This window comes from Pteropus alecto, unplaced genomic scaffold (genome assembly GCF_000325575.1).
Source record: "Pteropus alecto unplaced genomic scaffold, ASM32557v1 scaffold8, whole genome shotgun sequence".
Classification (NCBI taxonomy): Eukaryota; Metazoa; Chordata; class Mammalia; order Chiroptera; family Pteropodidae; genus Pteropus; species Pteropus alecto.
The window spans coordinates 4,241,804-4,269,159 of record NW_006494609.1 but is presented as its reverse complement, the minus strand read 5'-3'; the positions used below and the strand labels follow the sequence as shown (position 1 = coordinate 4,269,159).

At 48.2% G+C, this 27,356-nt stretch overlaps 1 protein-coding gene across 2 annotated transcripts in view; it reads right to left on the bottom strand.

The window, feature by feature from the left end:
* Positions 1-27,356, bottom strand: part of ESRRB (estrogen related receptor beta) — a 58,404-nt gene that overhangs the window by 1,548 nt on the left and 29,500 nt on the right. For both annotated transcript variants that reach the window (XM_006925470.1, XM_006925468.1), the window contains 3 exons: positions 12,800-12,910; positions 12,124-12,285; positions 3,707-3,976 (listed from right to left, as the gene is read on the bottom strand). In XM_006925470.1, the coding sequence (XP_006925532.1) occupies positions 3,707-3,976; positions 12,124-12,285; positions 12,800-12,910 (543 nt within the window). The remainder of the gene's footprint in view (positions 1-3,706; positions 3,977-12,123; positions 12,286-12,799; positions 12,911-27,356) is intronic.

Sequence of the window (27,356 nt, the reverse complement as noted above, 5' to 3'; positions counted from 1 at the left end):
CTTGGGGAGATAGCAGTAAAATGAGTTAGATAAGACTCTGGAGTCTGAGACGCTGTGTGACTTTGGCCAAGTTACTTACTTAGGCTCTCTGAGTTCGTTTCCTCATCTGTAAAATGGAGCAAATAAGAATACATACCCCATAGGGAAGTGGTGAGGGTTAAATGAAATAGCAGATTACCAGGCACTTAGTAAGCACCTAATAAAGGTTATTATCATTATTGTGAGGACTCAGACTTGGGGCGAGTGCCCTTGCAGGGCTGGAGTGTTACTGGCCCCAAACCCAAGACTCCTTCACATTTTTCTGTTCCTTGTTACCAAGGCAGTGAGGACTCCTTTGCCAGCCGGGGAGGAGGATGGCTCCATTCCACTCTCCCAGCTGCTTGTGGAGCGTGCATTTAAGGTGCACTGGTCCCTGCAAGGCTGGGGACCTGGCCATCCAGACCCCCTGCCTCCCGCCAACTTCCCCTCTCTCTCCCCCCTCTCCCCAAGGAGGCTAAAATTGGCAGCTGCCTTCGACCAAAAATGAAATAAAATAACATTGCAAGATTAATTTCTTTGCAATCCATCAGCGCGTCTGTATCGATGGCATTGATAAACTGTTAATTACAAAATCAATGGCTATGATTTTTCTCTGCTGTCAGGAGCCTTGGAGAGGGCCGGGACACGGGGTGAAAGACAGCGGGCGGGCTCCTGAGAGGTCGTGGTTTGGAGCGACAGCCTGTCTCTGATGTGCTTCACTCTCCTGCCTTGTGTCAGCCCCCTGAGCCACATCTGAGTGGTCCTGTCCGGTCCCCTCAACCTCAGCAGTGGCATTCACAGTGGCCCTTGGGGCTGCCACCAGAGCCTTCACAGCCCCAGAGCCTCTAGTCTGACCCCAAAGTGCTTTTCTACTGGATTCCTCAAACAGACGTATTCTTTCCCCATTTCCTGCCTGTAGCTCATTCCTCTACGATGCAGGCTGGGCCTTGACTGTCACAAACTCCTCTCTACCTTGAGCTTCTTGTACCTGCTCATAAGGTATAGGATGGCTGGGCAGATGCCACTGGGGAAGAAGTCCAGGTTCCCGGCACTCCATCTCACATGGCAAACTGTATTGTATTTAGGCGAAGCTTGATGCTAGCTGAAGCTCCTGAAGGGCTCATGTCACCAAACCAGCATAAGTCCTCTGGTGGTGTGTGTGCATGTGTGTGCATATTCGTGTGTGTGAATTCGTATGTGTGTGTGCATTTACGTATGTGCATCTGTATGTGTTGAGACCAAAGCAAGAGCAGCCGGCCAGGCTAAGGGGCCTGCTGAAAGCCCCTGCAGCATAGTGTCGAGGGGCGGGATGGAGGCGGCAGTTGAGTGGCCTCCTGCCTCTTCACTCTCCCCTCCCTGGTGTGAAGTGGTCAGGTGAGTCCAAAATTAAGGACGTGCCCTCCAAGGCCTGCCGGCCTTGCTGCGTGTCACTGTGGTCACCAGGTGTCCTCCCTCCTCTTTCACTGTGTCCCCTCTCCTCCTCTGCCCATTCAAACTCCCAGCCCCTCTGCAACACTGAATAGGGGAGCACAGGGGATTGTAGGGTGGTGGAGCTACTCTGTATGACATGTAACTAGGGAGATCTGTCATTATGCATTTGTCAAAAACCTGCAGAGTAAACCCTGATGACAACTATGGACTTTCGTTAATAATAATGTATCAATATTAGCTCATTAATTGTAACAGATCACCACACTAATGCGACACGTTAATAGCAGGGGAAACTGTGTACAGGGATGGGATGGTAGATGGACCTCTATTTACCATCTGCTTAATTATTCTGTCGATCTAAAGCCGTACTGGAAACCCCCACAGCACTAGCATTCTCCAACAAAATGTACAAAGTATAAAGGGTCTCTGTAGAAGCATGTAAATTTTTAATTATTAGTTTATTAATAAGAGTGATTTAAACTAAAAAACATGCTTCCCTCTCTGTATGAGGTTCCCCGGAAGCAGAGCCTGAGACGAGGGTTGGGTGCATGCGATGCATGGGGGGGTATGCTTTCAGGAGAATGGAAGGGAGGGGGACAGGACAGGGTGAGGGTGGGAGCCCACAAGGTAAGGATGTGGCCTCGGCTACCATCTCATCCCACAGTGCCAGGAGTCCAGGCTTCTGTTCCCTGTGTGGGTCCGCTCACCATTGGCTGAGGGGGCCGGGGGTCGGGGGGAGTAGGTAACCCTCCTGGCAAGGCAGGTGAGGGTGAGTCTCTGGTGAAGGGGGTAATGTGAACTCTCAGCAGCCAAACGCAGCAGCTGGGGCATGTGTGCGCTGACCCAGGAAAGGGGGTCCGATGGAGCACCAACGGTGTTCCCTGTGTTCTCTATGAAGCCATTTGTTAGGGGCCAACTGACTTGGTTAGCCAGGGACTGAGGTTCCCTGTGATATGAGACTTTCAGAAAAAGAAGGACAGCATCAAGCAAACCAGCTGGTTGCCCGCTTTGTACTGTCTCCACCTGGAAGCCAACTCTCCCTCTTCCATATACTGATAGCACTTTGTTTCCTAATATGAATAATAATGATAATAATTAATATTTATTGAACATTTCCTCCAGGCCAGGCACTAGGCTAAGTGCTTTATCTTCAGTTGATCATTTCATTCAAAAGTGCTTAGAGGAGGTACCGGGATATCCCCATTTTACACACAAGGACAGAGCTAAGGAAGGTTGCCAACTCGTCCAAGGTCATAACAAATTAACAGGCTAGGATTTGAACTTGGGTCCATCTGACCCAGACTTGAGCAGTTAACTCTACCATATGCCACCCTGTAGCAGAATTACATGCATGCTTGCTGAGACACTCTGTCTTTAGGACAGGGACCATGCCTTTCTCTTCCTTCTGCATCCCCCCACCATCCAACACAGTACCCTATATAGAGTGGATGCAAGGTGTGGACACAGATTACTCACCTGCACCCCACTATGCCAGCCCCTCTTCTTAGGCAGTCTAGCCAGAAACTGGCAGGAGCTAAAGAAATGGAGCGACGCCTCCTTTTTAATGTCAGACTAAACAACTCATTTGGGAAGGTTTTTCCTCTTGTGTCTGAGCATTTGATTGCAAGATTCAAAGAGTGAGCACAAGCTCAGTTGGTTTTGGACTCAGAGGACCTTGGTTTGACTCCTAGTTCTGTGTGGCTTTGGGCAATATGGTTCACCTTTCTAAGCTTCAGTTTCCACATCACTAAAATGAGGTTAAAATAAGAACTTTGCTTACTTTGTTTGTAAGAACAAAATAAGTTCATCATAGCTAATTTATTTAACACGTCGAGCATTTATTATGGGCCAGGTATGTTGTAAGCATAACATAATTATATACAAATAAATCTCTTCCATAGGTTTGCAGGGTAGGAACTGTTTACTGTTCCTACTTTACTGATAAAGAAGCTGAGCGAAGCAACCTGCTCAAGTGACAGAAGCAAGATTTGACTTTTAGTAACCTGGCATTAGAATCTGTGTCCTTAACCGGAGTGCTGGTTATCAAGGGTCCACCGTAGTACCCTGCAAATCAAGGGCTTAGGAAATGCTCCATCAATGCTGGCCTTCATAACGCTGCTATAACCCTAGGCCACCCTTTGCACAATCTTTGGTGACAAAAAGCTCCAGCATCTCCATGGCATCCCTGCCCCTTGCAGCAGAGTGGTGCTCACAGCCCCAGAGCTGTGCTCCCCAGGCCCCACACCCGCCCCCTTACCTGAGTTGGCCAAGGCCAGGGCCTTGAGCGTCACAAACTCCTCCTTCTCCACCTTGAGCTTCTTGTACCTGCGCACCAGCTGCAGGATGGCCCGGTAGAGCTCCAGCAGCCCCGCGAGGCGGGAGTGCTCCTCGTCCATGATGTAGTCCTCGGCATACACCAGCTTGTCGTCGTAGGGCAGCGAGCGGTACACGATGCCCAGGATGAGAATCTCCATCCAGGCACTCTGCAGCAGGCTCATCTGGTCCCCCAAAGAGAGGTTCGAGAAGCCTGTGGTGGGAAGAGGGGGCAAGGAGGGCAGCAGGTAGTCAGGTGGGAGGGCTGGTGCCTCTCTGGGGCTGGTTAGGGGGCAGGATGGGGCAGGAGTCAGGCACCTCCAGATCCTGCCCCTCCCTCTGCAGCTGGGAGACTCATTGTCCTTCCCTTTGTGAATGAGTCAGACATGGAATTCATGGGAAAGACTTACATAACAAGTGCTCAGTTGACGTTGACACGCATTATCATTATTGTTAGTTCTATAGTATTTTGTATACATCTGGAGAAGTTTTTTGATAAAATAAATACATTTGTAATTTAAGGAGTCATTGGATTCATAGTAGAATCAAGAGGTGGCAGTGCAGGGTCCCCTTAAGTATGGGGAGTTTCCAGGTCAAACCGGGGGAGGTTTTGGTGTTTTAAAGTGACACCTGATCCTCAGTGCAGTCTCAGCTGTGCAGGGACCTGGAGGCTTGAGCAGGAACAGACTCAGCTCCTTCCTGCCAGTGACCTCCAGTGACCACAGCCTGGGGCTGCAAAGAGCTCAGAAGCCCCCCGGGTCAGTCAGAGCCCTCACTCTGCGCCTAAGGACGGACCAGCAGTTCTGTAACCCACGAGCATGGAATCATGGGTGTTTACCCTCCCTGCTAGCCAAGAGGCTGACTCCAGAGCGAAAGCCAAGAGGCTGACTCCAAAGCGAAAGAAGGCTGGGGTAGGGATGGCTTCAGAATTGTGACACTGTCGTGTCCAACATGTTCTAGAGATTGCCCGGGCTCGAACCCTGACTCCTTCCCGTTTACTAGCTGTAGCCTGACCTTGGGAAAGCTGGGCAACTTCTCTAAGCCTCAGCTTCCTCATCTGTGAAATGGGTATAACCGCGGTGCCTGCTTCAGGGAATCGCTGAACGAAGCAATGGTTACGGAACATATGACACAGTTACAGAACTTTTACTGTTATTACTAGTGATGAGATGAAACTTTCCTCTGCAAAACGGGAATATACTGAAATTGCGCTATACACGCACTTAACTTGTACAAAATCAATTAACATCTTTATTTACAAGAAAGAAAGAGAGAAAGGAAGAAAGGAAGGGGTTAGGGAGGGAGGGAGGAAACGAATTTTCAAATAGCTGGTCACTAAACACAGGTGGTAACTTCAACTCGAAACTCAGTGATTGGTTCTCACACTGACCATGCCAGATTCATGAGAAGGAAACGTGTCCACGAAGCCATGTGTACCGTGTCATGGCCGCTGAAATCTGGGGATTTTCAGGGGTAATTTTGCATATGTGGGATGTGTCGCTTCATTTGCTGAGCTAGAACCTGACCCCCCCTGGAAGCGTTGGGTGCCACGAGGACGGAAAAGAGGGCGTGCGGAAAGCTCTCGGCGCTACTCCCCGCGCCCCGTCGGAGCTCAGTAAACCCGCGCGACGTGGCGGTGGCCGCTGTAGCTGTTGCTGCCATTGCTGCCGTTCTTAGCTTCCCCCTGGCATGGCCCTCCTCTCCGCCTCGGAGGTGAGGGGTGTCCCAAGCTTCTGGACTGGCCCAGCGCTCTGCGTCCCCACGCAGTCTATTTCCCCCTCATCTGTTGCCCTCTGTCTCTAACAACCAGTGTCCCTCCCCATTTTCCAACCAGTGCGTGAATGTTCATCTGTAGGTGGCGCTCCTGGGGCTGCAGCCTCTCCACCTGGCAGGCCGCCCTCTCCCCCTGAGCACTCTTTTAGTCCAACCTTCCAGGTCCCCTGGCCCGACCTGCACAACCCGGGCCTTGGATCGCCACCTGGCTGCTGGCATCCGTGAGTGACTGACAAGAACTGGAGCAATTACACCGATGACACAGGGCAAGCCTGGATTGATGGGCCTTCGTAGGCGAGAGGCTATGGCACAGTGGGGTCAGATGCCTGTGTGTTGTCGGGATCCCGGCGTGGGAGACAGTGTGTGGCTGCCTGTGGTGCTGGGGAGAGCCGGGAGGTAATAAAAGATAGATAGAAATGGACATCCAATTTCCCTTATCAGCCTTCTGAGCAGAAGAGGCCTTGGGCGACATTAATTAACAGATACCAATCAGCCAGCCCGTGAGGGTATGTGTATGTATGTAGGGAAGTGTGGGACTGCACTGGGGGTGAGGGGGAGTCTGGAAGCAGACAGAATGGGAGGAAGGACGCAGGAGACGGACTAGGCAAAATTAACAGACAATTGAATTGGAAGGTGGCAGAGATGGAGGGTGAGGTAAGAGCCAGGCTTCTAGAAACGGAGGAGAAAAGACCCCTGTGAGGCTCAATCACTAGAATAATGGGAACCGCATGCTTCTGCCCCTTCGTTCATTCAACAAATATTTACTGAGTACTATCAAGTGCTAGGCCCTGTGCAAGGCACCGGGGACAAGCTCAAATCAGAACTGGTCCTGCCTTCAAGAGCTCACAGTCAAGAGGGAAAGACACCTCAAGTACCACATGTCACCATGAAGTTATGACTTAAGTAGAGCTATGGGGGGAGGCTTTGCACAACAGGAGATGTCGGGGATAGGCTCTGAAGAGCGAAGTGGAGCTCAAAAGGGGTGGCGAGGGCACCTCTGACTGCACCCACCACGGCGTCTGCATGAACAGCTGCAATGCGCTGTGTGCTGAGCCCCCTGGGAGCGCCAGTGCCATGCTGTTCGTCTCTTCACTCCCACTGTCAAGCACCTGTCCTGGTGCAAAGGAGGTGCCGACAAAGGTTCAAGGTACAGAGGAGAGAATGGACAAATGCCACTGGGCCTCGACTCTTAGATGACAAGAAAATGTGCTGAAAGAACTTGGTTAGCCTCTCTTCGTCCTTCAGACATGAATGAGGCTTTCAATGCCTTTATGTCAGAGAGGGGCCTGACGGGCGGGGCAGGTGGCAGGAGGGACGGAGACAGCACCTTAGAGAGTTTTGTGCCACCACTGCATCTGTGAGGCCTGTGTCCCAACCTCCCCGCTAGGCTGGTCTGAGTACTGGACTCAGCCTCTGCCTGCTCTCTTCCTCCTTGAGCATCTTCAAAAGGAGCTGGAAATAGCTGTGCAAATCCAAATGCTCACTCCAAACTGCTAGAGAGCGTATGAGGGCTGCCTCATGTTGGGTAAGGAAGGCAGGAAATATGTGATCTTCTTTCCTAATATTTGAAAAAGTTAAAAAAAAATTCTAATATTTGAGAAAAGAAACAGTAGAAGGAAAAATGAGGAAGGAGGGAAAGGGAATAGGGATGGAGATAAGACTTCTGTGTACCCATTTTTGTCTAGTTTTTGCTTTTGAACCTGTCCATGCTTAAAATGTCCAAAAATAAAATTAAATCAAGCACAAAAATGAAAGGCATGTAACCCAGCATCCCCACAACTAGGAACTTCTCCTAGAAAGAGAAGTATGGTTAAATACACAAAGATAAATCGGTTTGAAATGACCCAAAGCAGGAAACAATCTCAATGTAGCTAATGTAATACATGCAATTATTATATAAATGTAATTATTAGTTAAATGAATGGCACATTAGAAGCCACTAGAAAGAATGAGGTAGAATGTGTGTGTGGAGGTGGGAAGACACCAGAGAGCATAAGGAGGGTATGTGTAAAGGTGCAGACGCCACAGTCAGGCTGTCTGTTAGAATCTCAGCTTTGCTGACACTGGCTGTGACCCCGGGCAAGTCCACCTCTCTGTGCCTCAGCTTCCGAATCTGTGAGATGGGAGTAATAATAGTACTATCGTTATGGAGCTGTTTGAATGAAATCAGCTAATATGTGGAACACCTAGTACACTGCTTAGCACGTGGTAAATGCTACTGTTGTATATAATGTATATAATTAAATTGAAGCAGCATCGAGCAGTGTTATAGTTTGATCCATGGAAGGAAGGGAAATCCCTCCATGGAGGAAATCCCCAGAGGGATGCATGAGAGAGATGAGGGGTTTGGATCTCATAATTTCTACTCCTCTGTCAGTCACATCCACAACTTTACTAGAAGCACATATTCTTTCTTTTATTTAAACTCAAACAAAGGGGCCGAACCATTCCTCCCTGCCCTTCAGCAAAGCACCTCTCACTTCTGCTTTTTCCGGCTGGGCTGGGTCTCCTACTTCATCAAATAATTAGCAATTCTGAGACAGAGGGGGCTGCTGGGTGTGGCCCATGCCCCTGGGTACAGGGCTGTCCCCATGCCTGGCTGACCCTGGTGGCACTGGCCCCTTGAGGTTTGGCCCTGCCCAAGCTGACTGCCCACTGGCCCTCTCTCCCCAGGCACCCTACCTTGAGCTCTGCTGCCCCTGGAAAGTTGCATTATCTATCACCAACTGATCTAATATGGTTCAGGCTCTTCCCAAACCCCCATCCCCCACTGATTTGACAGCACAAGCTCTTGGAATTTAAAAAAAAAAAAAAAAAAAAAAGAGCACATAATTTGTGGCAAGTGGAGTTCATAATCTGTTAATTTATTATCGTTTCTGTCGACCTGGAGGGCCATTAGCAGAGGTAATAAAGGGAGATGTAATTATAGGATCTGAGGCCACTCCAGACACAGCTGCTGTCACTCGGCAGCCCATATTTCATGGGCCGCTGGCATTCTTCTCTCCCCAGCAGGAGCCAGACGGTGGATACCTGGGAGCAGGGCCCTTGAGGGACCCTCTGTGAGGAGGCCTCTGGGGGTCCCCTGCAGAGGCCATGCACATGTCAGCTGGGGCTGGGCAGGGCAGGTGGTGACCCCCCACGGGCTGGCAGGAAAAGGTTCTCCTGGCTGGGGCAGCCTCCAGGCTGCCTGGGCTGGGAGGATAACCAGCTAATAACATATGGAGGCTGCAATTCATCAAGTGAAACCACTGCCTATGAAAGGCTGCTGGTTCTTGTTCTAATCTCTTGCTCACGGAGAACAAGAGGCGGCCACCCTAAAGACTTGAGTTTGTCCTCTGGGCAACCCAATACTTAGAAAATCAACATTTGGGGGGAGGGCAACTTCACACTGACTCAAACAAAAGAGTGGCTGCTATTCGGAGCAAATCCCAATTAGGCTCAAGTTCCCCACAGGACTCACCCTGTGAAAGGGTCCTATGTGTTCAAAAATATGGGAAAAGGGAGCAGAGTGCTGGGAATGAATTTGTGCTCGGATGATCCTTCCCCTGGCTAAGCCAGTCACTCGGTGCCTGCATGACCATGTCAGCTGCTGTTGGTTCACAGCGTCTAATGCCTTTCTGGACTCTTTCTCCTTGGCTTCTGCCCACCAGCCCTGACCCAAAGGCCCAACTCAGGTTCTCCTCGCTCCCCACACAGCCCACGGCATCCCTCCTGCCTCTAAACTCTGTCCTGGGGTTCTTCTTGTTGTATTCTAAGTATCTGCCTTGTCAGATATGAGGTGGGAAGTAGATGGGTAGAGATGAAACAAGGCTGACCATGGGGTGATAATTGTTGAAGTAGGCTAATGGTCACATTGAGATTCATTATACTATTTGATACCTTTGTTTAAAATTTTCCACGAAAAAAAGTTTTTGTTAATTACCCATCTTATTCCCAAATGGGGTTTTGGGAACGGAAATTAATCTCATTCTCTGTATCAGCCACAACTTTTTTTAAAAAGATCTTACATATAGTTAATGCTCAATAAATGCGTGCAAAGGCAACTATGAAGTACCCTCTGCATGCCAGGTTCTGGACTAGAGGCTAGAGGGTTCTGAGGTAGGAGACCTGGTTTCCTGTGCTTAAGGGCAGAGTTTTGGGCTCCCTTTCGGAGCTCTATTCCTGAGCTGTCTTAAGGAGCCAGTTCTTCTTTCTGTCCAGGAGCCAAGATGGACAGGAGCAGACACAAGTCCTGGGGTAGAACCCAGGCTTGCATCCTCCCTACTCAACCTGCTCTTTCTTACGGTCTCTCTTTTTAAGAGCGTTAGTGAGCGGGTCTTCAGAAGAGTTTTCATCTAATCTGAGATGGGATTAAGTCAATTAGTTTAAATATATTAGGGACTTGATGTGTCATTGCCCTTAATATGAGGTTTACATGCAGTGGCAGGAGACTCTATTAATTAATTTTACCTTAAACACCAGAAGGTCAGGCCCAAATAATTCAGCATGCAGATTTATGCAAAATGGGCAAATTAGCATTTGAGACAGACAAACGAGCCCCTATGTTTATTTTATTTTTTTAATAAAAAAGAATTCAGTTTTGGACAAGGAGAAATGATGATGCAAAAGGAGGGCTTTTAACACTATTAGCAACAAAGATGGTCATACTCTCTGCCATTTATCAAGTACCCACTATGAGCCGGGGCTGGGATAGGTGTGCCATATCCTCCCAGCGACCAGTGAGGAGGCACTCTGTAATGAGTCCCATTTCACAGGCAAGGATACCAAAGCTCAGAAAAATGAAAGATCTTGTGCAAGGCCATTAGGACAGAGCTGGGATCAGAGCCCAGGTCTGCCTGAATCCGGGGTCTGTGCCCTTAGGAACCATTCTGCTCTGCCCACTGCCCTCTTGGTTGGGCAGACAGGAGATGGAGCCGGGAGGGAGGAAGACATGGAGGGGGGAATGGGTGCTTCCTAGCTCTACTCTCCCCCCCACCCCCAGGTGTTGCGGGAGGCAGGGGGATGGGGTGGTGGCAGGAGAGGAAAGCAGTGACCTGGGGACACCACCAGGAGCCACTCCCGAGCCATCGCTTGATACAGTATCTGCTCAACCTGGTAGAGGAGTGTGTGATGTCGGGGGAAAGGCGGGTGCAGAGGGAGCTGTGCCCGATTTGGCCCTGGGTTAGTGGAGCAATCCAGGCTGAGGTATCTTAAGCAGTGGCCTGACCCCACATCTGTGCTGAACCAGCACAGAACAGATTCAAAAACTACTGAGTGTATAATCCCAAGAGGTTGAGCTCCTTAGGAAGGGCGCTCCAGCCCAGATCCCCAGGGAGCCCACCCCTGAGTCAAAATACCCAGGGGCCACCAGGGAGTGGAATTCTAGGCTTCCAGCCAGCTAAATGACACCAGCATCACCTCTGAGCCATGAGGGCTCTCTGCAAGCACCTGTCAGTGAGAAGGCTCCTCCCTATGAGCTGTGCACAACATCCTACATAAGAACTTTCTCACTCACCCCAATCGACTGTGGGTCTTGGCATCTGAAATCTAGCACATCTTTGCTGCATAACTATATATGCTGTATTCATTTTTCAGAGCTGGTGACAAACAAACAACAACAAAAAAGGATCTACAGACAAGATAAAGTGTCCCATGTCACACAGCTAGTAAGAACCTGAGTCCATGGGGAACCACCGACAGAGAGTAACAGAATATTTCCGCCACGCCAAGATCCAAGTTCTTTAGAACCTTAAAAGAATAAGCTGCAGAGACTTTAGAAAGGTCCCCAACAAATAAGTAATGTAAAATACATGGGTATCGGTGTCTACAAAAATAAAATAAAGACTCAGTTCCCGCTGCTTATCCAATACAAGAAAAGCTGAAAGACGGGTTTAGGGCCACATGCAATGAAGAAAAGTCCGTATCATCTGAAATACGTTCATTACACATACTTTCCATGTTGATCGTAAAATAACAGAATACACATAAGGAGTTAGGCCTCCTTTAGAGAGCAGGCAAGCGCGAGCATGCAAATGACGTTAGCAAATGCCAAATGCTCACACAGGCCCACATTTCATCCTCAGGACGCAGCCCACGAAGGATGTTATTCCCACAGAGAAGTGGGTGGACCCGCCCAGTGTTACATAGCTACAAAGTTGCAGGCCCAGAATTTGAATCCCAGTCCGATTCCCAAACTGAGTTCTTAACTCTCATTCCACCTTCCTCTAATAGGAAGCAAGAGAACCAATCCCTCTTCTGCATTGTTTTCCAGCATATTTCCAAAAAATTTACGAGAAAACCCTAGTTTTGGGCTTTTAAGAATTCAAAAAACTCGCTCTTTGAACATCCCCTATTGTAGATGTAGTCATAGCCCGTTTAGAATGATAACTGGTTCTGAAGAGCCCCAGCAGTTTAGGGACATTACAGGATCATCCAAACACCTGTTCACCTCCAGTCCCACAAGGAGAGGAAAAAATCCCAGAGGATTACAGGCTTGCCAGGATTCCACGGGGTCACCAAGTCCAGGCCGCCGTGCATCAGAACCGCGGCTGTGGGGAAAGTGGCTGAGAGTCCCTGGCTACACACTCTCCCCGGTCCCACGAGACTCACCTGGGATGTGTTTGGCCCAGCCGATGATGACCACGAGCTCTCTGTCCGCCAGGTCACAGAGAGTGGTCAGGGCCTTGATGTCGCCCTCAGGCATGCCAGGGGGAGGCATGGCATAGAGCTTGTCTGGCTCGGCCACCAGCAGATAGGAGACAATCTTGGTCACTGCAACGACCAAAGACGGAAAGTGAGTGCCTGGGAAGAGAGGAAAGGGGCTGAGAAGAGGAAAGGGGCGGAGCCTGGGAGGGGTCAGGAAGAAAAGCTGGCAAAGTCAGAAGTGGTTGTAATCTCCCTTCCCTTTCTGACTCCGCAAAGTTGCTGGCAGTGGTGATTCGGGCTCTTGAGAAATACTCCTCCAGGGGCAGTTGCCTGGTGAATTCTCCCAAGAGGAACCTGCTTTGAGTGGGTGGTCAGAGGACCATGGTCAGGATGCTGGGACCCAGGCCCTCCTAGGACCACGCTTCATTTGGAACCACGTTTTGTGACATCCCATATGGAAAGGCTTTCTGAATGAAGTATCATTCTAAAGTACCGACACCAATGCCAGGAACTGATGCCACCTCCCCAAGATCCACATTGTCCCATAACCCAGGGCTGGGAAGATGGCATTGCCCCACGGGATGCCAGATATCACAGTACAGATGCTGGCAAAAGGGGCATGGACTGCCCTGGCACTCACATGGCTTTTTAGCAGGTGGGGAGATCTGCAAGCTCAGGTACGGGCTGCTCTCTGAGTCCAGCCGTCGCTTGTATTTCTGGCGGCCTCCGCGCACTCGGTCAAGGCGCACACCTATTGGAGAGGAAAGAGAAAGTCTCAAGAGTTGTTCAAGGTCATCAGAGGTGTTAGCACTGACTCGGGATTTCAACACAGACTAAGTCCTTCACGGCCACACTCAGATGGCCTTGTACAGCTGCCGCATGGCCAGCCTTAGGCCAGGTAGTTGGACAACCCTAAAACAATCGTTGAACAGTAACAGCCCATCCCAGCTGCCCCAGGCCTAGCCCTGCCTCTCCAGATTCGGCATCCCCCTGAAATCCATCCCGAGCAACCTTCAGCTCGTGAGTCTTTCTAAAAGGGAAATAGCAACAAAAGCATTCCTCCGAGTGTTGGGGAAAGAAGACACGTCATTTCAGATCTGCTGTGGATCCAGGGAGGGTTGCGTCAACTCGCCAAGAGAGGAAAGGAATCCCTGCCATTGGCAGGTAACTCAAAAGAGCCACAAGGATTTTCAAACTTTTCACTTAAGAAGCTTTGGTAGGGGTGGGGGTCGGGGTCGGGGGATTCATTACAAATATCAATTTCTGGATCCCATCCTCAGAGATTCTAGGATAGAGTCCTACAGTCTGTCATCTACACCAGGGGTCCCCAACCCCCAGGCCATGGACCAATACCAGTCTGTGGCCTGTTGGAAACCGGGCTGCACAGCAGGAGGTGAGCGACTGGCCAGTGAGCGAAGCTTCATCTGTCTTTGCAGCCGCTCCCCAGCGTTAGCATCACTGCCTCAGCTCCGCCTCAGATCATCAGGTCTTAGATTGTCCTAGGAGCACCGGTCTCTGGTGCCAAAAAGATTGGGGGCCACCGATCCTCACAGGATGGGGATGCAGGTGGCCCTGGCCACATCTGGAAAATCAATGCCCGGAAGTATCTCAACAGCAGGTGCTAAAGCAGTGTGGCCACTCCACACCGACGCCCATTTCCAGACGTGAGGCCCAATTCTAGAGATCCACATTTTCACTGGGTCCACACCGCCTTCAAGAAACCCGCCCCATCCCTGGCTTCTGCTGTCTAGACTGACATGTAACTACCATTCGACATCCCCACTAGCAAGCATGGTGGACCAGACCTGGAGCGGGCACCTCATCGAAAGGCACACACAGCTCAGACTGACCACCGACCTCTGTGGCCTGATCTGAAAAGAATGGAACCCATCGAATTAGCTCGAAAGCCTGAACTAAGACAGAAAATAGAACGCCTCTCCTTTTCTTACCTGAAATAGGCCGTGACTAAAAGTCATAAGTCGGGAGACAGAGCCAGAGTTCTGAGTGGAAGAGAACCCTCGGCCTCCTCGCCCTGAGTGGCCTGCTAAGTTCAACTTCTGTTTCTTTCCCCAAAGGTAAACATAGCGCCCCAGTCAGTCGATCTTGAGGGCCCTGTCTTTCTTTCTGGCATTTTCCCCTGCCAGTCCTATGCTTCTAAAAATCCACCCTCCTAGAAACACGAGTAGTGGCAGGCCAGTGCTATCAGCTCAGGCCTTTCTTGGGGAGAGGGAAGAGGAAGACAGAGATAATTATAACTTAACAAATGAGGATAGAGACTCCATCTAAGGGTGATTTTCTGGCTGTTTCTTAGGATGTATAGCTACTAAATTCAAGTCTGGAGACAGGAGAAGAAGTTTCCCAGAGCAATGAGAACAATTTAAAGTAAAATCACCATTTACCGAATGGGCAAGGATCATCCCTTTAAATGCTAAGAGAACTTTGGATGAAGAGTGCCCTGACACCATCCCCGTGTGCTTCCAGTTAAGGGCGCAGACCACATTCTACTCCTGGAGGGGCAGGAGGATGCTGTGAGCATACCAAGCCCAGCAGACTGCCCAAGGGGACTATCTTTTGGGGGCCAGTCACTGCTCAGCATTTTCATCAGCAGCATCCTTTTTACCCCACACCTGGAAACTCAGTATCCCACCCTGCTTCCTATTTAAATTTAATACCCCTATTGTGGGTCATCGGATTGGGAGCCTGTGACCAACCCCCACTGTGGATATCTAAGTGGTCCAGGTCCTCTTTCTCCCTATCCTCTGGAAGTCGAAGATGGACTGGTGACATAGGCAGAGCCCATTGGCTTTGAATCAGGATCAAATGGCACAAAGACACGGAAGATGAAAACTGGCGAGGGCAGCAGTGGTGCCCTCAGCAGCAGGGGTGTGGGCAGCCCTGGACCAGACTCTCCAGGTTAGTGCATCTCCTGACTTCGACTCTCCAGGGCTTCCCCTGGTCCTTGTGCAGCCTCTGAGTATGGTCCTCGAGCCTCCTGATAGGCTTCCAATGAATTCGCCTTCTGCTTGAAGGGCGCGAGTGGGTTGCAATTGAACACTTCTATAGTTAGGTTCTCCAGGAGCAGACCCTGAGATAAGGATGCACACGCAGACAGTTTATAAAGGCAACAACGAAGTGTGTTCCTGAGTAGGCTACTGCTGTGGGCAACTGAGGACCCTGGGAGACAGTGTAGAACATGCCTCAGTACCCTGATTCCGATGAGAGCTTTGGGGGCATTTAGCAACCTCTCCCGCAGTCACTGGCACTTCATGGGTCCAGGCTGAGCAGACCGTGGTGGCCAGAGAAAGCCCTGGGCAGAGTTGCAGTCACAAGGTAGCAGGTCAGTGCACAGTATGTGATAGAGTGCTGAGTAGATGTGGGAGGGACACCGATGGCTGCCTTCCTTTTCAAAGTGGTCCAGGGCCAGCAGCATCAGCATCATCGGAATGCTTGTTAGAAATGCAAAAATCTCAGGCCTGGCCCCCAAGGAATCAGAGTCAGCATTTTAACATATGCATACAAGAGTTTGAGAAGTGCTACAGTCCAGAATCCTAGCAGATACAGCTGTCTAATCAAATTCCATCAGTCCCTGAGACCTTAAAGGGGACAGCTGAATCCCACCCAGCACAAAAAGTAAACTAGCACAAAAACCAAACGCACGGTTGGTAGGACTCAGGTACACATTTGCCCTTTCAGTGAGCAGAAGGAGCAGGTGCACAAATGGAGGAAGGATGGTCTTTCCTGTGAAGGTTTTTTTCGGGAAAGTTCCCTTTTTGGCAGTTTCTTGACCCCGTCCTGTGACACAGCCACAAAGCACCTCCCCCTGTCATTATACCAGAAGGGAGCCAGCCCTCCACCAAGCTCTCCCTTTGGAGAGCTGGCAGACCAAGGGTGAAAATGCCAAGCTTTATTCATGAAGGATGGTGAGGATCCTCGTTTCCTGAGCACCTACTATGTGCCAGGCTCTGATGCGGGGTCCAGGATGAGCCCCTTGCCCACTTCACCGACTTTCTTTCCTAGAAGCCAGCCTCATGAGCTCACCCCTCCCACCCAGCCCACCTGACACCAGGCAGCTGTCAACAGGAGTGGGAACTGTTTAACGAAAAAATAAAGAGTCCATCCCTTAGTAAGGCAAGGAGATGGACAGCTGTCCCCTGTTGCTGTCTCCATCTGGAATGTCCTCTGTCCTAATACAGGACCTGGCCCTTAGAGGGTGTTCAAGAAAGTCTTGATGAATACAGCAGTGGGTGTGCCTCCTTCCTCCCCACCCCCGTCCAGGCTGGGTACCTGTTCCAGGGCTCCAACAACACACTGGCCTGACCCTTACCAAGCCTCACCTATGCCCGGGGCTGTCAGTCCTATTCCAGGGTTTGTCACAGCACCCGATGCGCAGATGGGTGCTGAGGAAATCGGAACCATTACTATCATCATCTCATTATCATTTCCCTTCTCCAGCGCTGTGTACAACTCTCTGGAAAATCACATTAATAATGATAATGCAAACCAGCCAGATTCACAGAGGACTTTCTGTATGTATTGCCCCATTTAACCCACAGTGTATAAAGCAGGTGCTCTAATCCCTATTTTATCTTTATTATCACTTTTTTTTCCCCCAGAGAGATTTAGTAATTTGCCCAATAAAAGAGCCAGCATCCAAGCTCTTTGCCATTCCAGGCTATGACCTCCCCGGGTACAGCAAGTATAAACTCTCCTCTAAATTTTCTCCCCTAGATCTTTACAGCACAGTGGTCAATGGCTCCAATCAATAAATGTATCAATTAGCAGGTTATTTTTTTTTTCAAAGTAGCCTGTTGGGTTTGATTGTGCACAAACTGATACCTGCTGTGAGATATGTCTGCTCTCCTCGCTTCCTGTCTGCTTTTCCAAGCCCTACCCTAAGCACAGGCCCATAATCACTCTAGCCCATGAGGTCCAACAATCAAGGTCCCAGGCCTGTCTTGGCCCCTTATGGGTCATGCAGCCTTGCTTTCATCATCGGGTGCAGGGGAGGAGGCAATGGTGATACCAACTCTGCTCGCCGCGTATGGCTTTTGTAACAGTCAAATGACGTGATATTGGGAAAACACTCGGTAAATAGGAAGGTGATTCCGGTAGGCTAGGTGAGGCTGTCACTCCCATCGCTCTGTGCTTTGGCATTCACCTGGCACTTCACATGCTACCTCCTGCTTGTATGCCTCTATTCCCACCAGCTCTTCAATTCAGTGGGCTCTTAGAGGACAGGGCCCAGGTCTGCTCCACTTGCCGAGCTCCCCAATGCACTGTCCCACAAGCAGGGTTTGCTTACGATCATTTAAGGCAGAAGGGTCCTGTGGCAAAGACATGTGCTTCTCTTCCCATGGGCTGGGGTTGGGGCAGATGGGCCCCCACCTAAGGGAAGTGGCTTCATCCTTCCTGCCCACACTATATTCCCAAAGGCAATTCACGTCCTAGTTGTCCCCTTGAAGGCCCAGTTCAAGGATTATCTCGTCCAGACCCCTCCTGGCAGAGCTGCTCATGCCCTTCCTGGATGCCCTTTGCTCATCCTGTTACAGTAACTAGGGTCAAAACAGCAACTCTTCACAACATGTCATCTGCCCATCTCTCTTGTGGACTGTAGGCATCTCCAGGGCAAGGACTTTCATTCAAAGTAGCCCAATCAAGTGTCTGAGTAAAATAATGTGCCCAGCTAAGATGAAGCCTTTCAGACTTAGGAAACAGAAGAACCTCAGGATCTGGTCTTTTCCCCAGTTTCTATTTATCCCTCCAGCCTCTAGAAATTCACTCCCTCAAGGCAGCCCATTCTTTATGGAATTTTCTCCTTGTATTGAGCTAAATTCTCTCTCTAGATCACTTTCCTACCCTTCACCCACACAACAAGACTATATCCTTCCACAAGATAATCCTTAATGGACTTGACATCCTTGGGTACTCTCCCTTCCATGGCCAAGCACCTTTATTGTCTATATTTGTACAGTGTTTTCAGGCCAATCACCTCCTTGCCTTCTATGCACTTGTTTTCATTGATATGATCTGCTCTGAACTGTGAAGGAGCAGCTCTTCAAGGGCACAGATAGTAGACAGAAGTCTGAATTTCTCTGCACTCTGCCTAAACAGATATTGGTCAACTAACTATGTTTATACTTATTATTGTCCAATGTGTTTTTATATTTTCTTGGGTATGCTACTTGCAATTTTAGTAAAGAAGAAGCCCCTCCCCAAGAGGTCATGGTATGGACTGAGTTCTCATCCTGAGAGCTACAGCAAGACGTTGGGTCATGATTCCTGTAGAAGTAAATCACATTCTAATGGTCGGGTCTGGCAGACATTATTAGTTGTCTACCCAATTTTCATTCTATTCCCCTTATTCCATACTAACAGAAACAGGATTTTCTGTGTGCAGACAATGCACTCCAGTCAGTCCCAGAAACCTGTTCCCCTCTTTCCCAGTTTCCCTCGTCATGTCACCTGGGGCTCATCACATGACCTGGTTCTGGCCAATGAGAGGTAAAGGTTAAGTCCATGATGGGGGCTTCTGGGAATGGTTTTGCTTTTCTTATAAAAGAGACAAACATCTTGATACAGCTATTTTTGCCTTTCTCCTGCCCTGATCTGGAAGGTGAAGCCAAGTGCTGTGGCAACCACCCTGCAACCATGAGGCAGCCATAGGAGGACACCAAAGAACACCAGAAGAAAGAACCTGAGCCCTGGGAGCTATGGCTAAGAAGCCTGTGCAATGCTGGCAATTGCCCATCTCCAGACTTCTTGTCAGTGAGGAAATCAATCTCATTTATCAGTGCTTAAGCCACTAGCAGTCAAGTTCTCTGTAACTTGTAACAGAGAGCAATTTTCACTGATACAATGGGCAATTACTTTTAAATTAGGTTGCTTAAGTCTTACAAATGCCAAACTGGAAATAAAAAAAATAAAAAAAAAAAGGAAGAGAGACTTGAAATGAGAGTTGCCTTATTGTTTGTGTTCTTTTATATTAGCAAAATATCTAAAAAGTAGACTCAGGGAGCATATCAAAATACTAATTTATTAACAATTATCATCCTGGATTATGAGACTGTATCATCTTGATACTTTCTGAATTTAAACAAGCATGAATAAGACTCATCTGTAAAGTATACCAGATCTCCAAATTCCATGATAAATACATATTCTTTGTTTTAAGCGCTGTTCAACATGTGCAGACCGAAATGTCCTAAGTGTGCCATGATTACAAAGAAGATTGATAATCACTGGATACACATGCCTGTGTAGACTGAGTCCTTTAGTTGAGCCTAGGACTCGATAAGGAGCTGTCTCCTTCTTGGCCATCATGATAACCTCCCTAACTCTTGTAGACACGAGTATAAGCAGAAGTTCATGTCCACTGACCAGTTGTTACCTGGTGCTGGCCTGAACTTTGCATGGATATTATTTCTCTTAGGGATCGCAACAACCCTGTGTAGGAGCTTCTATCATTATCCCATTTTACAGATGGGGCAAGTGAGACTAAGAGAGATGGAGTAACTTGCCAAGGCCACGCGGGGCGGAATCGAGTCTGAGTCCAGGGACCCCATGCTCAACCACTCTGGCATCTTGTGTTTTTCAAAGAGCCAAGAGTCTCTATGGTGGAAGAAAAGCAGCAGAGAGACCCGAGGCCAGGGCCACAATGCACACTTCCTGGGGCACCACTCACCTAGAATTCAGTCTCAATGGTGACCCCGGATATACATCTGACCACACATGGCAGCCTGTGTGGCCTCAGCTGAGAACAGCCTCCCGCGTTGGTGGTGAAGGGATCCTGCTCAGGAGCCATTTGAGAACCACATGTGTATAATCTGCAGAAGACCCTCCTGGGGCGTCTGTGCTGCCAGAGCCAGTGCCGGCTCCGTGTGAGCAGCGTGCTGTGCTGGTAGGTGGGCTTGCTGTGCTTCCTTTATCCTCCAGTTCCACACTCTACTCTTGCTCGTCCTGCTTTGTCATTTGGGATCCCTTATCCTCTGGCCTCCAACTAGGTGTGCTGCCTCGAGGCACTGCAGAAGATGAGGGAGCAGGGAACTTGGAGTTTCGTCCTTTCCTGCTGGGCCACAGTTTGGCCAAGACTTTGACCCCTACATACAGCCACAGTTCTCCCTTGCTTCCTGGAGCCATCCCACCCCAGTCTCTTCAGCTGGGGGTGTCATAGGCTCCCTATTGTTGCTTGTCCCAAGGTATGTCACCAGCTCTGGTTGGTGTTCCCTTGACTCCACCCACCCCTCTGTAAATAGTTCCTTCACTAAATCTTCTTTGCTAACCCTGGGAGGGGACACCTAAGCTCTGCTCAAGACAGCGGGGAGGTGGGATGGGCTTGGTCACCCTTGCAAGGAACAGGGGGAAAGACAAGGTGAACAGAGGTGCTGAGATGCTCCATCATAATATCTGCATTCGAACGCCCAGGGACCTTCTTGGCTGTGGCTTCCTACACTTGCCTGGTGGCTGTTTATTTTGAGAGTAGCAACTGTGTGGAGGCCCAGCGAGGTCTGTGCTGCTAAAACAGAAGAAAAAGTACTAGGTTCAGGGTCAGACCTGACTCTACCCGCTACTACCTGAGTAACCTAGAGCAAGTGTTTTTGCTTCTCTGTGCCTCAATTTCTGCACCTGTAAAATGGGGATAATAGTAGTACTTACCTCATAGGATTTTTGTGAGGATTAAACAAGTTAATACATGTAAAGTACTTAAAATACTATAGATGGCACATAGTAAGTGCTCAATAAATGTTAGCTAACATCATTAATATTAAGAAATACTTCCCCGTTTAAACCATTCTATATCTTGACTGGTACAGTCAATATTCTGGCTCTGATATTGCCCTATAATTTTGCAAAATGTTACCGTTGGGAGAAGCTGAGTAAAGCCCACATGGAATCACTCTGTCTTATTTCTTAAAACTGCATGAGAATCTACAATTATCTCAAAATAAAAAGGTTAATTAAAAAAATTTTTAAAATAGTTGTAGAGATGAAATATGGTATAACTATTGTGGAAAACAGCTTGGTGGTTCCTCAAAAAGCTAAACAGAATTATTGTATGACCTAGCAAGTCATACTGAAGTCAAGAACTCAAACAGATACTTGTAAGTTTGTTCATGGCAGCATTATTCACACTAGTGAAAAGGTGTTGGCAATCCACACGTCTGCTGACAGAGGAATAGATAAACGAAATGTGATATTATATCTACAATGAAATATTATTCGGTCATAAAAAGGAATAAAGTTCTGATACATGCTACAACGAGAGTGAACCCTGAAAACATTATGCTAAGCGAAATAAGCTGGACACAAAAGGGGAGACGTTGTATAATTTCCCTTATAAGAAATATGTAAAATAGACAGAAAGTAGATTGAAAGTTACCAAGGAGTGGGGGAGGGGAGAACGAGGAGTCATTATTTAATGACTACAGGGTGTCTGTCTGGGATGATAAAAAGTTTTGGAAATGGGCAACGGTAATGGTTGCAAAACATTGTGAATATACTTCATATGTCACTGAATTGTGCACTGAAAAATGGTTTTTAAAATAGAAATTTTGCCATGATTAAAAAACATTAATAATGTAATACACCTAAAACCATTAATTGTACGCTTTAAATGGGTGGATTAGATCTCAATAAAGCCGTTAAAAGATTTTTTAAAAATATTTCACCTTTCTCAGGTTAGCGGAATTAAATAACAACATTTGTGACACATAGCAAAGTGCTTGGCACATGGTAGGCACTTAATAATAACTTCTTTCCTGTTATCTGCCTATCTAAGATGGTAAGGTCTGGCTTGAATTGCCAGCTTTCTTCCCTTAGTTTTAACTACCGTGGGTCAGATCTGTTAAAAATCCATAGGAAACTAAAGTTCAGAGAAATTAAATATTGTGCCCAACGGCACACAGCTCCCACACAGGCACTCTCCTGACGGGGTGGAGGAGTCACCTCTGCCCAACCCGAAGACAGAGCCTCTGCCCTTGGCTGCAGTCACACCGTCCCCAACCCCCCGCCAGTCTCATCACTGGGCTGCTGTCCCTGTGTCTGCAGTGTCCGTCCAATCCCACTTCCCAGCTTAGGGCACAGGAAACAGTAAAGAAGCTGCAAGGACCCCTCTGGGGCAGAAACTCCTTGGGAAGAGGGGAGCAAGGCTCCCCAAACCTCTCAGGAACCCATGTCCCATTGCTGATCTCTCCAACCCACCGCGGTCACATCAGAGTCCCCAGAGCTGGCGGCCGCTGCGTTCCTGGATCAGATGTCCACTTGCTGACTCAGTAAGATCAGGCTTCTGACTTTTTTCTTAATGGAAGTAAAATAATTCTCGCTTCCCTCCACCCGCCTCCTTTCTTCTCGGTTTCCCTCCCTGAGCTGGACAACAGCCCAGTCTTTCGGAAGTAAAAATAGCCGAGTGTGCAGGGCAGCAGCCGTGGGGGGCAGTTTAAATTTCTTTCATTTATACCCAGGCACTAAAAATAACCAGTGAGAGCTCTGGAAAGCTCAGCCCCGCACCTGGCCCAGAGCCTGGCCCAGGCCTGTCCCTGTCACATTTTTCTTCCCAAAGGAAAGGCTTAGCCAAGGCCAGAGAGGGGAAGGCCTCTGGGCCTGTGTCCTTCTTCTGGCTTCTCTGCAGAGCTCCTGTCCACGTCTAGGGCCGGGGTCTCTCTAGACATTGCAAAGTTTTCATGGTCAAGACCCTTCTCTTCCCTTTGCCTGGAAATCCCACTCCCCTCCCTCAAATTCAACGTCCTTGGCTTATCAATGATGTAAGCAGGTTCACGAGTGCGCAGTGCTTCGTGGTTTACAAAGCTGTTTCCACCTCTCCTTCGACCTGCACGACAATGTCGAGGAAGGCGGAATACAAGATTATTACTTTCCCACGTGAAAACTGAGGCTTAGAGGGGTCAGGGGACTCGCTCATGGTCACACAGCCAGGAAATCTCAAGAGGGAAGATCTGAATCTTGACCTCCCGGTCCTATCTCTGTTGCCCTGAACTTGACAGCATCTGTCCTGTATGATCATAGAATGCACTGGAAGCTTTTGAACTATACAGACCTTGAGGACTTACTCTTTGTCAGCAGCTTTGGGATGATGTCCAGGAATAGATAATTTTTCAAACCTCCTCTAATGATTCTGATTATCTGCCAGATCTGGGGAGCACCGTGCCAAACCTATTTTTTTCAATACTTTTTATCCGACCCTTGTTCTTCCCAGAGAGGTTGGGGGTTGACTCCTTGCCTCTAAGTTCTACCAAACTCTAGGTGACTCATCTCCAGGAAGAGGAGAAAACCACCCAAGGGTGGCGTGGATACCTGGGGCTCCTGAGGGTCCAGAGGTCGTGGATCATGCGCACATGCTGACAGGCCTGCCAGCCCAGTAGAATGCCCTAACCACTCGTCCACCTCCCCGGCATATGCGAGACCGTGTCGGCCACCTGTCCTGCAGGGATTTCTGGGTGACAGGTGGGCTTGCCTTGCTGCCTAGGAAAGGATGTCTGTTGCTCTGGTGCCACATCGTCATGGTGGAGAACACCTCACCGTGGACTCCACAAAAGCCAAGAGAGCCTAGCGAGTGGATGGACACACATGCCACCCAATATTCCAGGGCTTGAGCCAACCGCTCCAGGGTGGGTAAAAGTGGTGCTGAGGGACGAGCTTCCAGTCTCCTGCCCACCTCATGCCACTCTCTCCTGGACATCCTTCTCACCCCGAGGACGTTTCGGCAAGTCTGTGCTATCGGTGCATTCCCAGCTGCCAAGAAGTCCCCACAACAGAACATTCAATGAGGAAAAATTATTTCAGCCCAGCCTCCCCTTGCTTTCCCGCCCTCTTTTTTTCCCCTTTGAGAAAGGACTATGGCCTTTGCTACCGGCCAAGCCATCTACTCTGAGTGGAAAGGGGCTTCTCAGAAGGAATTCTTGCATAACCAAGCAGATGAGATTCCACCTGGATTCCACCCAGCTTTGTTATTTACTAACTGCGTGACCTTGGGCAAATAATTTAAACTCAGATGCACCAGATTAGGCTTGGTAAATAGCTGTCGGCCATGCTACTGCCCTCCATTTCCTAGCCTGTGGCAGACCTTGCTAATCAATCATGACAATCTTGCCTACTGATCCCAGGCACTGCCTAAGAAGCCTTTCAATCATGCGCCCTAGGCAGCTACTCCCTCCACCCTAGAGCTGAGAACCCAGCTAAAGGCAACTTGCCATCCTGGAGCCTGAATGGCTCTTTAGGTCTTGTCTACCTCTAAAAGTCTGATTCTCCAACCACAGGTCTTAAGCTGCCTTCAGGAACCTCTCAGGTGGACTTCACAGGTTCTGTGAAACTCCTAAATTGTCCGCAAAATTTTATGTGTTGTTGCTTGTAGGGGTTTTTTTTTAATGGTAGAGTTTCACTGGAATTTCAAAAGGACTCGTAAGTCCCTAAATCAAGAACAAGTGTGTTAGAGGCTTTCTGAGTGAACAAGTACACAAACAAACAAATGAATAAATAAGACTGGGAGAAATTCAAAAAGGAAGTAGATAAGGGGATACTGTAGAAAGTACCAAGTGAGAAGAGAGGCCTTTCTGAGATGACATTTAAGTTGAGGCTAGAGGACGAGGAGCCAGCCATGGGGAGGCCCCTCTAGGCAGAGGAAAGAAACAGCCTGAAGATCCTAAGGTGGGAAAGCATCTGTCATGCTTGAGAATCAAAAGTAAGCTGGTGAGGCCGGAGCAGAGTGAATAGGAGTGAGAGACAGGAGGAAAAAATGGTACGAGAGAACACTGAAGAGGTGGGAGGGGTTAGATCATGCAGGGTCTTGAAGACCAGAGTAAAGTGTTTAGATTTTATTTGAAGTGCAACAGAAAGTCCCTGAAAAATGTAAAGCAAAGCAACAGAATCGTATCAGTCTTTTAAAAGGCCACTCTGACTGCTGTGGGAGTCAGATGAACAGGACCAAGAGCAGAATCCTAAGTCCAGTTAGAAAACTGTTGTGATGGTCTGGGACAAAGATGGCGCTTCCCTGGCCCAGGGTCATGGCCATAGAGATGAAGGGAAGAAGACAGATCTGAAATACACTGTGGACATTGACTAAGGAGGAGTGAGTCTGGGATGACTTCTAGGCTTTGCTTGAGCAATGGGTATATAGATGTGCCATTCCTGAGATGGGGAAGCCTGCGAGTGATGCAGGAAGGGGTGGGACAAATCTAGAGTTCCTCTCTAGACATGTTGCCTCTATGATGCCTCATAAGCGACCCAAGGAGAGATGCCAATAGGGCAGTTAGATACTGGAATCTTAAATGCAGGAAGGGAGTTGGAACTGGAGATCTGAAATCGAGGGTCATCTCTATCTCGTCTTGGGTATAGAAGAGATCACCTGCAGAGTACAGGTGAAGAAGAAGGCCTTGGTTCCAAGCCCGGGAGAATACCAAAATATAAAGGTCAGGAAGAAAGAGGAGGAGTTTGCAAAGAAGACTAAAAAGACTGATTTTTAGAGAGGGAAGGCAAGCAGGATGTCAGAGAAGCGAAGAGAAAAGGGGTATAAGGACGCTGGCTACCTTTTTGGAGTGCTGCTGAGAGGCCAAGCAAGAGGAAAACAGAGAAGTACCAGGTTTGACACCTCAGGGGCTGTGGAGGGCAGGCTCAGGGTGTGGTCAGGAATGAAGCATGACTGGAGCAGACCTAGGGTGACCACCTCATCGTGCTCAAAACTCAATTCCGGCAGGATCAAAGGCCTAAACAGGCAAGGCAGATTAAGAAAACATCTTTACAATAGCAGGTTAGGAGAAGATTTTTTTAATGACATAAAAGTGCAAACCGTAAAGGAAAAGATGGATAAATTCAATGTATTAAAATTACTTTTGTTCATCAAAAGACTCCACAAAGAGAAAGAAGTGACAAACAAGACTTTTATGACACTGACAACTGAAAAATGACTACCAAAGTGACAAGAACATATGAAGATTTCTGTGACCAATGATAAAAAAATAAAGTAGAAAAATAGGGAGAAGTCTAAGACAAGTACCTCACAGTAAAGGAATCCTAAGAGGCTAATAAACATGAAATATGCATATCTCATAGTTGAGAAAACACATGTCAAAGCAATATAAGACACCGCTTTACACACACTAGCAAAAACTTAAAAGTGGTGAAGATACGGAGCAACCAAAACATTTAAACACGAAACGGTAAATAGTTTAACATCATCTCTTAAAGCTGAAGATATACACACCTGACACTTCCACTCCCAGGTCTGTAAGTCCTTACGTGTGTACAGTAAGAAACATTGTGCACAGCACTGTTCGTAATAGCAAAAACCCAGAAGCCCAAATGTCCATCAGCAGTAGAGAGGCTAAATAGACTTTACGAAACTCATATGATGATACTGTATAGCAGGAGTTTGCAAACTCAGGTCCGTGACACAAACTCAGCTCTCTGCCTGTTTCATCAGCACATAGCTCATTCACTTACGTATTGTCTGTGGCTGCTTTCGCATTACGACAGCACAATTAGGTAGTTAAGACAGAGCCTTTTGGCCCACAACCTAAAACATTTACTATCTGGTTGACGCCTGTATTACATACATGAAAATAAGTGAAGAGAGCACCATGCAACAAAAAGCATTCATCTCAGACATATTGACTAAAATAACCACATGCAAAATGTGTACAGTATAATTTCACTTAAAACTAAAAAACATGATATCATTAAAGATACAAATACGTGATAAAATAAATTATAAAAAAAGTCAAGGTTAAAATTGCAAAATCAGAATAATAGTTACCTCTGAGGGTAACAAAAATGGGGATAATGGTTACCTCTGAAGGTAATGAAAATGGGGAAGGACACAGAGGACGATTTTCTTTTTCTTACATAGGATGGAAGGTACCGGTATTCTTCACACTTCACATGTGTTTTTGGCAACTAATAATGCCTGTCTTCTAAAATATGCTATTCCGTTCTTCCATATCAACAGTTTTAGCTAGGCACATGGTGTCTCAGCTAATGACTACAGTTCCCAGAATTCCTTGCAGAGTGTCATGGCCATGACCAGGTTCCACCAATGGATGGTGAATGGAAGATCCATGTGCCACTTCTGGGTCCCACCCTTCAAAGGATCTGGCATAGGCTTTTCTTCCTTCTGACTGTGTAGGAGATGGAAAGGACCGGGTCCACAAATGTATGTCATTTGCTAAGGATGCAAAGCTGCCAACCAGTCCTGG